Below are 13,531 nucleotides of genomic sequence, written 5' to 3' on the forward strand. Positions count from 1 at the left end.
CCACTACAGCCAGGAGCTCAGCAGACCTGGGCCTCTCCATGTCTTACTGGATTTTCAATAGTTCTTTACTTTTAAAACTTTAAAAAATGGTAGGGCCTTTAACCAAAGATACAGAACAGTGATAGAATATCAATTTAGGTACTAACTGATTTAATTAGCTATTTTTAAGACTCTTCACCCTGTGAGGACTTCTCCCACTGCCTATGTTTCTGCCTGTGTCTCTCATGAATAAATCAATAAAATCTTAAAAAAAAAAAAAAAAAAAAACCCTCTTCAGGAGCCTGAAAGGCATACATATAGTCTTGTGGGCACCTTCAGAGCTAATTGTAACTGAACTTAGTTTCAAGTTGCAATTTAAATTGCACCTAGATTCTCCATGAGATGATTTTCCTAATAATTATTTCAGTATTACAACAAAGTATTTTCTAAAATTCTATGATATTATTTCATTAGTAAACTCCTAGTTGATTTAGCACAATGAAACCCTAAGTCTATTTGCAGTAAATATAAATAAATATTTTTTAACCTGTCATCAATGTTACTGGAACTGTCAAAATAAGATTCAAGACAATTTCCCTAAGTTTAGTAACAAATTAATGTAATGGTTTTTAATAAGAACTCTCCTGCTTTTAACATTTTAACATTCATTGTAACACCCTATAATAATAGTATTACAATTATATTTACAAAGAACCAACTGGTTTGGGCAAGGTGGCAAAAATATTCTCACATAATTAGTCAAAGTTACAGACAGGCCCTGAAGCATTTGGGTAGGCCAGCACCTCACATCGTTTGAATGCCCAGGGCTCTTTAGGTAGCAGATCTAGAAGATATATGGTGGCTTGTGACATGAGAGTGGTTTCTGCAAGAGTTTAGAGAAATACTTAATCAGTAAGCACAATCATTATAGTGGAATGTTGATTGTAGGACAGATGTGGTATGGCTATAAAACAATGAAATTAAATTAACTCCTGGGTCATTTCAAAACATCTGCTTTAAAGTGAAAATTCATGGAAATATGCAATTGACTACCTACATTTCAGGCCTATATTTTACAAGTTTAATTTGTTTTAAAATAAGTAGAAAAAGTTCACAAATGATGGTTCTTTATGTGCATGTGTGTGTTTGTGCATATTCAGCTGTAAGGTATTTTAACTAAACGCTCTCACTAACGTTTTGTCTCATCCGCATGCATTATGTAATCTCCATCATGCTTCAGGCTGTGTTGTGGATGGAGAGGCATGCTCAACAGTGGTGAGCTCAACCTCCGTGAACTCAGCTGATCCAATTCAATTCAATTCAATCAGAATATATATCTATTAAATATCTACTATGTTATTAGCACCAGACTGAACGCATAGAAACTTATATATGACAAGTATCTTGAGATATCACTGGGGATATCAAATACCCAGCTATAAAGCAATCAAAATAATGAATTATTAATAAACAAAAAAAGGCTCATAAAGTGCTAAATGAAAGTGCTAAATGAAAATCTGATTCTTCTGGAATAGATTGCTTCATGATAAATAAATCCAAACAGTTGTGTTCCTCATATTATCAGCTTGCCTAGAAACATCCATCCACTGGAGGATATCCCTAAGCCTGAAAACCAATCTCCTTCTTCCTGTCAAAGAAGATTCATTTCAAATCCCTCATGCAGAGCAGTGTGACAATGTTCTGACCACCCGTCATGACTCTAAAAGCAAATTCACCGTCCATGTTTATTTTATACTGACTCCCACTGATACTTTTGGCATCTCTGTTGGCAGAGTGGCATGCCCAATGGTCAGCTGATTCTATTCTTCCTAATTACCTCCTGTGCCCTCTGACATCTAAGACAGTGATTTCAGAAATAAGGGGAGATAGAGAAGACATTGAAAAAATGTACCCCATCCCTGTAGACATCAGTTTTCAAAGTAAATAAACACTTGACAGCTGATTGCTGTCATGTGAGTAGAAGTCTTTTATTGTCATCTAAAGGAATGATGTTTACAGGGGACTATGTGCTATAACAGGATGTCTTTGCTCTTTTCCCAGAGCCAGATAACAGTGAATGGAAACTCTGGAGGCGCTGTGAGTCCAATGAGTTACTATCAAAGGCCATTTTCCCCTTCAGCTTACTCTCTCCCAGGCTCGCTCAATTCCAGCATTATCATGCAGCATGGCCGGTCACTTGGTGAGTCATTTGATAGTCGTGATTTCCATAACAATTTCAATATAACAAGTACAAACCACATGAGAAAAATACCAGAGTAATTTTTTTTAAAAAAGGAGGAAGAAACATTCAACACACCACTAGTTAATGATGCTATCCTAGGGGAGGAATTAAGAGCAGAGGATTCAACACTGGAAAAGTAGGCATCCAGCTATTCCAAGACAATGATTGCATCTACCTCCGAGGCTATTAGGCATTTGGGGTTTGGGGCAGAAAGAAAAACGTGGCCAGATAGGCAGGAGAATTCACATGACCAAAACATTCATACAGCACATTTCCTTGGATGGCAAATACCATCCATGTTCAAGAGAGCCTATTCTTTTGTGGAAAAGTTTTCATTGTAGAAATTTGTGTTGGTATATATAAAGAATTGTTAAAGAGTTAAAACAGTCTAAAAAGGGAACAGGCTGCCTCACCAAAGAGTAAACAGTAAACTACTGCCTCACAAAGTAATAAACTGCTCTTTGAACTGAGACCAGAAGACCATCGGCCAGGGATATGAGTTCCTTTCAGTAATGAGCCCTGAATGTCATAGAGAGTTCTTAATCCTTTGAAAATTAAGAATTGGATGAAAGAGAGGTCTTCTCCAGAAAAAAAAAAAATAAACATTTGAACATTCATAAGGAAAAATTTTAAACATATAATTTCATGGAACTTGTGACCTCTTTGAAGCCTCCTGGATAAGAACTTGTACTATACGATAACAGATATTTTTATGTGGCAAAATATATTAGGACTATTTAGAAAATAACAGAAGTATTTCTTAGTTTTAAGAATGTCAAAAAAAATCAAAACACTAAAAATCAAACCAGATCAAACCATCATCCGAATTCATGCTGAGAAAGTTTCCATGACGCTGAGTGGCTGGAAGGTTTCCAGACAGCAGGGAGGAAGGCGGTGGAAAGTTTGCCAGCAGCACACCTCTCAGAAAAGCAGAAGAGGACCAGTGCTCTGGCTACCACCCCACCACCCAGCAACAGAAAGAAATTAGAGCATGAGGTTTTGACCCCCATTTCCTTTTTGACAGCAGGCAGGACCTCATCTTCCCCAACCCTGTTTGTTGAAAAACATGATGTCATCAGCTTACCCAGGAACATTCAGCAGGCTCACTGTGGATCTCAACTTCTGTGGTCAACAAAACCTGTCTTACACTTACATGTAGCCCTGAGACTCATTAAAGAAAAGTCTAAATATCCTTGTGCCTTCTCTAATGCTGCTCCTGGGGATCATCTGTGAATCTTAGAATGAGGTCCTTTAGAGTATAAGAAAGTAGAATACCTTTGTGCCATGAAGTTGCTCTTAAACCATCAGTCCATGGTGCAGTATTATGATGGGAGCCCATTATACCTAGAGTTTTTTACACAGCTATACATTATCACACATCTATAGTAAAACTATAAGTTATTCTAGGCCATAATATTTCCCCAAATAATTATCAGAGTCTGACTTTTTGTCTTCATTATCTGTCTTAATAAATATGACTTTGTCCCTCCCACCCCAAGAAATAGAATACATAAATCCTTGAATGCAGACAGGCTTTCATATTAGAGCATATCAGTGTGCAGACAAACCATTCTACGTGGAAAGAAATTCCCTATCTAAACACATGGAGCAGATTCTAATCGGCCAGTGCCCAGATAGGTCCTGAGGAGCGTATATACATCTCTCCTGCCTTAAAGAAACTTTACATTGAGGACAAAAGACTACAAAAATGACTGTTAGTGCACCTATGGAAAAAAAAAATAAAGGTCTAAATTTGTATCATGTAAATATCAATTCATTGAATCTTGTGAACCATATTTGAAGACAGAGTTAATGCTGTTTGCTTAGGCTGGGACTTTGCACATACGAAGTGCTTAAAAAATATTTGTTTTTTTAGGAGAAATACCACCATCATGATTCCCGACTCAAATCCTTTTGGGGATTAAATGGGAAATCAGAATCAAATACCACATTGTGTCGTAATTTAGAGTTGGCTTGAAAAGGATCCTGCTTTTATGTACAATGGCACATGAAATCATTCTTCATCAGCAACGGATTGAAAATACTTTTCCACTGCAAACTCAATTGAACATAGCCATAATAATAGTGATAGCACTTATAAATATTATAATATATTTTAACTTATAGGGGTCCTCACTGTACTTTCCCTTATACTGATGAGTTAGATCCTTTTAAGTCTTACTTGTGAAGTTCTATATAAATTTGTTACAAAAACACAGTCATAGCTTTTGAGATGAATAGATAGATATACATACATGTACACACATATATATGTAATCAATTAACGCTACCCTGAAACATTAGAACTTTTCCATATCCACATAGAAAGAGACCTTCCTGAGTACTGGATCAGACTATGTCAAGAATCATTCTTGCTCACCAAAATTTTGAAATTTAGTATAAAAAAGCAGGGAGCCATATTATCAATTGTGCCCGATGAATGGTAATAATGTTGACCTTCATAATTATCTGTGAACTAAGCGTAAGTGGAATATATAGTACACGAAGTCCTCTCTGTTTCTTATGAAAATATACTAAAAGCTAATAAACATGGCATGAAGACAGGAACATGATAAATCTCAACTAAATTTTATGCTTAAGGCAATTTTTATACTCAAGGGGCAAGAAGTCGTGGGTTTTGGTATTTTAAAGTAAAAGCAAAGACATTATGGCCATAGTGGCTACTTAAATAAAAATCAACACCGATGATTTAAAATCGTTTATTTAATCCATAAGCCCTCACACGTAAGTGCATGTTTGGATGTGGAGATTTCCTTTTTTTTTTTTTTTTGGATGTGGAGATGTCCTAATGTGATCTTTGTTTTCAGTTTACTTTTACGAAATTACAGCTGTATACTCACCAGTCATATCTTTTGTTCTCAGAGGACATTTCTGCACTTTTAAATAATAGTAGTCAACAATGTCACAAAAATACTAATGTCTCAGTTCCTGCCTCCTCACCTATAAAACGGAGCCAAACATACTAGAAGGATAAGATGAGGTGATACATATAGTCATTTCTTCAACAAATACCCACCAGTTACCTTGACGTGGATGGACCTGGAGGGTATTATGCTGAATGAAATAAGTCAATCGGAAAAGAACAAACATTATATGGTCTCATTCATTTGGGGAATATAAAAATTAGTGAAAGGGCATAAAGGGAAAGGAGAGAAAATGAGTGAAAATATCAGTGAGGGTGACAAAACATGAGTGACACCTAACTCTGGGAAATGAACAAGGGGTAGTGGAAGGGGAATGGGCGGGGGTTTGGGGTGACTGGGTGATGGGCACTGGGGGGGGCACTTGGTGGGATGAGCACTGGGTGTTATGCTATATGTTGGCAAAGTGAACTCCAATAAAAAAAATTTTTTTAAGTCATTTCTTAACACAGTGACTGCCCCAGGGTCACACAGTCTTTTTTTTTTTTTTTTAAGATTTTACTTATTTATTCATGAGAGACACACACACAGAGAGAGAGAGAGAGAGAGAGAGGCAGAGACACAGGCAGAGGGAGATGCAGGTTCCATGCAGGGAGCCCGATGTGGGACTCGATCCTGGGATTCCGGGGTCACACCCTGGGCCACCCAGGCATCTCAGATGCTATTTGGGACTTTGAGCAAATGCTATTCTTCCTCTCAACCTTCTTCTGAAAATGACAAGGACCTTGTTGCTAGCATCCTGTTGGGTACATAGCTCCATGATAACAACAGTGGCTCGAATGGAGGGTAAATAGGTTAAAAGAGATAGTGATGGAAATAAACCCCATGATAGAGTTGGCATCACTCTGCAAGAGGCACGTCATCAATTTATGATTCCTTGTGCCTCAAATACATTATATGTCCCCAAACTGTCTCCGCAGATTCCACCGAGGCATATCCCCAGCACGCACAGTCTCTGGACGGCACCATGGGCAGCTCCATTCCACTGTACAGATCCTCAGAGGAGGAGAAGCGAGTGACCGTCATCAAAGCCCCGCACTACCCGGGGATCGGGCCCGTGGATGAATCTGGAATCCCCACAGCAATTAGAACGGTAGGGAATGCCAGGGTGTGCGTTGCTGCAGGGCTGTGCACAGACTCCACAAAGGATGGATTGTCGATGGCTTTGTGCATTCCTACGCTCTTATATAATGAGGATTGCCCTCTGTGCCATCTGAGTTCTCATGAATATTATGCTGTGTGTGGCGGAGAAAGAGAACTTGTCAATCGAAGCTAATCACACAATCTGGGTTTGCATTCTAATTAAAAATCATGAAAATTGTGATCTTGATAAACAATAAAGGTATGTTTTGTTTTGTTCTACCTTTTCCCAACGAGTGTCAGGGCCATAGAGAGACAAAAGAGAAGGAACAAGAAAATGCGAATTCTTTGGCTGCATTGAATTCCCACGTGCATGGCAAATAAACCAGTGATTTGTTTCTTGAAATGGATGTGTGTTCACATCCAGGAGATTGGGAGCTGTGAATTGGGCTTTGGGAGGTGAGATGATTTTGGAGTGAAGGGAGTTAATGTCATGGAAAGGAAGAACTGTGAAGAGAAATACACGTTTTCGTGTCCCTCTTCAGCTGTGCCTGCTGTGAGCCCTCAGTGATGATAAGTGAAAGTGTTTGGATTTTTTTTTTTTAAGTCTTTAAACTCTGCCAAAGTATTGCTCAGTGTGTCAGGGCAACCCCTTCTGGCAAAGCTCCGCAGCAGCAGAGACAGCTATTGAGAGCCTGGGCAGGCAGCGGCTCGCTGACCAGTCTACTCGCAGAGAAGGTTTGTGCTAGACGGCAGGAGGAAGACTCTGGAAACCAGGATGAGAGCAGCAGCATCTCTGCAGGTGAACTGGGGGGATGTGCAAGAAGTGGGTGCAGGCTGCACTCACGTGCCTGCAGCAGCCACATACCTGGCGGGGCTGTTGCCAAGAGCTGCTTCCCTGGAATGCGAACCCTGGGGGGCCAAAGACAATAGTGGGGAGAGGAAAAGAATGGGAAAGAGATGAGGGGGAAAAAAGCAGTGGTAAGACTGCATTTCTCGCATGGGGATTCCGTGTTCTGAGAGAAGAGTTAGAAATCGATTATTCCAAGCATCTGTATTAGAATTGAAAGCCAGAAAGTCAATCTGCACACAGTTGCTGGGGTTGTGGACTCTGCTAGATGCTGGGAACGTTGAATGTGGCTAATTACAAAGTCCTAGAAAAATCTATGTTGGAGCTGATGATTGTCATATTTAAGTAAAGTAATAGAAAAAGTTCAGGGATTGTGACTAACAGCCTTATGACAACTATATGTTTCTGGTGATGTGTTTGTCATTTGTTTCCCTTTTAAGCTTTCTGACTCAAAATGGTTAAATTTGAAACTTCTTTTCCAAATAATGGAAGGATACAGTGTCAGACAGGAATGGTGTCATCGGTTCTGTTTCATTGACCCTCAAGTCACAGTATATACACAAATTAGGAGATTCCCTGGTTCTATGTTGTTATAGATTTCTGTCTGAAAGGATTGTATCTGAGATATCTGGGTGTGTCTTTAACTTGATAAATGATATATAAAAAACCACACAAAAAGCTAGGCCAATTTTATTTTTATCCATAAGACATAATTTTCTTAAATAGCAAGGACTTGCTTACTTGCTTACTAGTTTTCAAAAGGAAAAAAAAAAACAGACATCGTAGTTAGTGAAAATCAAGTAGTATTAAAATTCTATATTGTCTCTCTACTTGCAAATCACAGCATGTTTAGATATGCATCAGCAGATACATGTACTAAACATTCGATGCTAGTTTCCTTTCTACAAAATGGAAAATGAAATATAAACAGCCCAGACGTTCCTTATAAGGAGCCCTAATTTTTATGTACAGTCGTGCTCTTATTTAGACTTTTAAAACTTTGCAAAGAAGGCACAGGTCTGTGAAGACTCTTATTCACAGGTCCCTATTTTCCAGGCTTGCTGAGCACATCCCCAAGTATAGCTGTGTTTATAAATGTTGAGTCAGGCCATCTCTGAGCCACCGCAGGCCAAGAATCTCCAAGGTTGTTTTTCTTTCTCATCCGTGTAGAAAGTAATGATTATCAGACTCGAATTGCTTCACACGGACTTTCTGCTCCGTGTATCCACCAAAGGCAGTCCTGTCTCAGTGTATCATGTTATAGTCTCATTTTAGACAACTAGCCTATACCAAGGAAACAGAATTTTGTAAAGTAAACTAGAAACTCTAGAAAGCCAAAAGTCGACAAATGTACCTTTGAGTTATTTGAATGAAGGCTCCCGGTCTGCCCTCTCTCAGGTGACCTGGGACATCTGTGTTAGCCTTTTACTGCCATTCTTCACAACAACAAAAATCACTAGGGTTCAGGTCTCAGGAGGTTGTCTAATTAAAGCCAGCTAGTTAAGTGAAATACAAGATTCCTTTCTTCTAGTTCAAATATAACACCGTTTGAGCCTTTTCAAAGCTAGAGAGGGCAAAAATAGAATGGACTCACTGTATACTCCTATGTAGGAAATCTGTGTCTCTTCCCATTTTTGGAAATCTCTGCATGATAAATCAATGTAGAGTTCTGATACTTTGTAAACTGTAGAAATGTAAAATTCAGGTGCATTCTGCCAAAATTACAGAAAACAACTGAATCCTGAATTGCTAGTAGTTTAACTGTTCACACAAAGATAACCTTGAAGGACACATACGAAAGTAAACTTCCTTCAATTTGAGTAGACGTCTATTTCCTTGGCCTCAATCTCAGCCATAACATGTCCATGACGCCATTTATAAAAGAGACTTTAAATGCTTAGAGTGCTTCATTTAGAAAGGGACACAGAGTTTTAGCATTGCCTTTTACCAGTTTCACGTTCCTCTTTGCCAACCAGTTGGGCACTTCCTGGCATCTCTGTGCTCACCATATAAAGCTAGCAGATGGCACAACTGAGCTCCTGCCTGATACGTGCCCTCCAGCAAGTGAAGAAAAAAAAAAATCCTGTCTGTCAAGACACATTGCCATATACAGTGATATAACTTACTTATTAGATTTCCTTGTTGCTATTGGTTGTGTCCAGGTATGGCTGGGCAACATGTTGGCACAAAGTTAGGTCTTATTTTCTATGGCTGAATAGTAAAGGAAATAAAACTTAACGAAAGGGAAATTGATCTTTTATGAACACGTCCCTTAAAGACACATGTTCAGCTACTGTATTTAAACCAGCAAATAGGGCAGCCCCAGTGGCTCAGGGGTTGGCACGCCTGCCTTTGGCCCAGGGCGAGATCCTGGAGTCCCGGGATCGAGTCCCACATCAGGCTCCCTGCATGGAGCCTGCTTCTCCCTCTGCCTGTGTCTCTGCCTCTCTCTCTCCCTGTGTCTCTCATGAATGAGTGAATAAATAAATAAATAAATACCCAGCAAATAATAACTAGACTCCTGCTTCATCACTGCACCCCTCTCGCCAGCTCCCACCATCTGAATATAAGGTCAATCAACATTATCCTCAGCTTCTCCATTACAGAAAGAGCCTCAAGTGAATGATGAGGTGATTCATAACAAAGTCAAGTAGCTCTTAATGTTAATCTATATTTATGGTGACTATCAGAAGCATATACCTTAGGTTCTGATATGGCACAGACTCTTCAGTTTCCAGATGAAAAATGCAATTACATTTCTGAGGGGAAATTTCAAAATAAATTTAGATATGGCACAGACTCTTCAGTTTCCAGATGAAAAATGCAATTACCACATTTCTGAGGGGAAAAAAATAGGATATAAGGTCTATACCAAAAAGCTCAGTATAAAAAGCACAAGAATATTTTTGTGGCAGTCCTAACAGAATATTTTATATCAAGAGAACTGTCTCGGAAAATCCAGTTTATTTATTACCATACACAGAATGATTGAGTTTCTTGCTAGAGTATTTCTGGAAATATTGAGATAAAGATCTTGCCAAGCAAAATCATTAATGATTATAAAGGTGCAGGTCTCCTTCACAGGTGTGCAGTCAGGTAGCATTCCATCTAATAACCTGGATTCATTCATTATTTTATTCAATAAATATGTAATGCTCCCTACCTCTATTATCTATTGAGCATATCTTATATTCTAGGTATCGTTCTAGGTCTTACTGTATATGTGGTTTCCTTCTATTTCCATAACAACCCTATGATATAGATATAATTATCTCATCTTAGAAAGGACAAAATTGAGGCCTAAAAGCTTACTTAACTGGTCCAAATTCATATGGCTAAGAATTATGCAACAATAATTAAAGGAAGCAAGATTTGGATCTATGTTGAGCTGACACTAATTTTTTCTTCCCACTACAGTCCACTGTTTCTACCGTGTCCCAACCCAGGGTGTGCAAGGAGCTTCTACTCTAAAGGAATTTACAGTTTAGCCAGGCAAAGTCACATACATTTTATTAGCATGTTTAAAAACTTTCAAAACAATATTTACACCTTTTTAGATTTGCTGCAGGACTCCAGACTATGTACTCTGGACTATGTACATTCAGTATGTTAGTAATTTAGGCTAATAAATATGATATTTTTATTTCTCTAAATTTAAGCTGATAAGAATAGAGTTTGAAAGTCAAAAATATCCCCTCGTTAATTCTAAAAATAATGTCTTGGCCAGAACACTCACTAAAATGTTTTTAAGGATAATGATAATCATCACCAAAAGGAGGTAAGCAAACTATTACAACACCACAGCTTCTAGTCCATGAATTTTATATAAATATGTTTGTGCAAACATCAAGTATCTAGGGCTGGGCACAGTATGATTCAGAAAAATTAAAACCATAGCATATGATGTTCCAATTCAGCCTAAACTCAAACAAAGGATAACCATATTTACAAGCTGCCTGCATAACTGGATAAGTTGCTGGTACTACCATCATGAGATAGATTTTTTTTTTTTAAATCACAGAACAGAAATCTGCTCTGTGAAAAGATAAAATATAGAAAGAAAAACACTGAGGAACCCTGTTGATTTGGAACCAGTTTTTTAACCATTGGGCATTCTCTTTTATAGACAGTTGACAGACCAAAGGACTGGTACAAGACAATGTTTAAGCAGATTCACATGGTGCACAAGCCAGGTATGTATGTTACTGGGTTTTCTGACCAGACCCCATGGGGGAAGGCTGTATGTGTGCTCTCCTGTATAGTTCTGGTTCACACAAAATGTTAGGACCCTAGCAACACCGTGGCTGGCCCTCTTTCTCTTCTCTTCTCCTTACGTCACCCTCAAATCACAGACACCTGTGCTCCTGCCTCACTGCCGAGCTGCCAAGAAGCTCTTATTAGGTGACCCTTGGAGGGCCTCCAGGTGCTCTGGTCCCTTCCTTCTTCCCTGGGCACAACCTGGAGCAGTGTGGGGTGGTGTGTGCGTAAACAGAATCCTTGTTCCTCTGTCCACACATGTCAGCTGCTTACCGAGTGAGCAGAAGTAGGTCTCTCCAGGTTGACAAGAGACCTTTAAAGCACTTCCCAGAGGAAATTTCATGATTTGGAAGAGAAGGCTGCCCGGAGAAGTGAGGACAATCCCTTGACCTTGTATGCTGGGGAGAGGGCAACAGAGCAAATGCGTTACAGACAAGCGAGCACAAGCTACAGGAGCCCAGCAACAAAACTATCTTAGAAAATTATAAAAATGAAAAAAAAAAGAAAAAGAAAATTATAAAAATGGTGTTATGAACCAGGCAAAATACGGTGGTTTTCTACCACATTTTTTTGCTTGTTTCTCTGAAGTGCTACTGTCTTGTTATGATACGGTGACCGGATCTGTATTACCATAATATTTATGTTTCATTTTCTAGATGATGACACAGACATGTATAATACTCCTTATACATATAATGCAGGTAGGACGGGTTTCCTTGCTCGCACTGAATCCTGTATGCTGGCAATGCTTGGTTGCACTTCACACTCACTTTTTTACCCCTATTTGAGCCGCATGTTTTCGGTGTATACAATTAAGAGGATGCTGTTTTTCTTTTCTCAAAGCATGCATGACAAAAGGATCGATCTTTTCTCATGGAAATGAGAACTAATACTGTTTTATCTCATTCATTCTCACTGTCATTTCATTCTCGGCTTCAGGAATGTTTAACCAAAGTATGAAGGACAGCATGAAAGAACACACTGTAACTAGGGTACAAAATAAGATAAAGATCTCCTTTTATCAGCAGCGAGAGTGATCACAATTGCGTAAGATCTCTCAGATACACTTCACAAAAAACAAGTCCAGCAAAGTATTTTGTGACTCTGTCCATGCTTGTGCTCCAAAAATGCAACCATTCATTGAAGGATTTTTAAAAATCCCACTCCGCTGGGCCACTTTTCTGACTCACAGTTGCCAACGGTCATAATGGCACGACTTCAGTTCTGGACGTTTCTAACTTGTATTTGAGTGCGTTGGTATCCTGTGACGTGGAGTGAAGGACCCCTACAAAATGTTTCCCTTCCTCCTAAATGTCACAGTAGGGGATCCCATGTAGGGCCTCCTGTCACTTCCCAGCCTGGGCTGGGGACTGTTGCACAGCGTCTGTTTTTCCTTTCTTTAGAGCAAGCTCCAAGGCTTAAGCTACTCATCTCCCTCTCAACAGCTGCAATCTCATATAGGGACCCTGGGGGCAGCCTGGCCTCAGAACCACATAGGGTCTCCCCTCCCTGAAGGCCAGCACTCAGGCGGCCCTATAACTGTTAGGGAGTCTGCTAACCAGTCCCCAAAGGCAAATAGAGAAGAAAAACCGGACAGAACCAGGTTAACAAGCTGCAAGACCTCTGAGGTTTCCATCCTCACTCTTCCAGGTGATAGCAGGAGGCCCAATAAAATGTTTTCCTTCAACTTTTATTCCTAGCCACACATCCTTTAGCTTGTTAAAAAACAAAATTCAGCCCAGTAAATTTTTACAGATATTACCGGCTTTGTTCAACGATTCATGAGTCTAGCAGCATCCAATCTAGCAGATGGAAAGGAGCTCCCAGGAGCTGTACAAAATGAAAGACTTTTATAGGCAGAAAGGAGCCAAATAAGGAAGTTATACTAGGAAAAAAAAAAAGTGGGTAGGTGATTGCAAGGTTACCTTTCTTCTAAGGGATGGTCGGCATCTATGAGTGAGATGACCTCACTAGTGCTGGCCAGGCGATTCCTGATTGTCTGGTATAAGATTCCATTTCTAGAAGAGCCAAAACTGTAATTAAGTCTCCATTCGGTGACATGGAGCTTAGCGTACATAAGTGACTCTATTTGGGGCCTGTTTTGTTTTTATCAAGCTGTAGAGTTAAAATCAGACTGTAGAATGCGGGCAAAACAGGTAGTGCAGACATCGTCTTTTCTTT

At 39.4% G+C, this 13,531-nt stretch overlaps 1 protein-coding gene across 38 annotated transcripts in view; it reads left to right on the forward strand.

Moving 5' to 3' along the window:
• The window catches only part of SORBS2 (sorbin and SH3 domain containing 2), a 214,974-nt gene that overhangs the window by 141,320 nt on the left and 60,123 nt on the right, over positions 1 to 13,531 (forward strand). For 30 of the 38 annotated variants that reach the window (XM_038560348.1, XM_038560349.1, XM_038560344.1 and 27 more), the window contains 4 exons: positions 2,041 to 2,179; positions 6,084 to 6,256; positions 11,220 to 11,286; positions 12,007 to 12,051. In XM_038560348.1, the coding sequence (XP_038416276.1) occupies positions 2,086 to 2,179; positions 6,084 to 6,256; positions 11,220 to 11,286; positions 12,007 to 12,051 (379 nt within the window). In that variant the 5' untranslated portion in view covers positions 2,041 to 2,085. Of the gene's footprint in view, positions 1 to 2,040; positions 2,180 to 6,083; positions 6,257 to 6,752; positions 7,046 to 11,219; positions 11,287 to 12,006; positions 12,052 to 13,531 lie in introns of those variants that run through there. The other 8 variants (XM_038560369.1, XM_038560353.1, XM_038560359.1 and 5 more) reach the window with 5 other exon arrangements.

Source organism: Canis lupus, chromosome 16 (genome assembly GCF_011100685.1).
Source record: "Canis lupus familiaris isolate Mischka breed German Shepherd chromosome 16, alternate assembly UU_Cfam_GSD_1.0, whole genome shotgun sequence".
Lineage (NCBI taxonomy): Eukaryota > Metazoa > Chordata > Mammalia > Carnivora > Canidae > Canis > Canis lupus.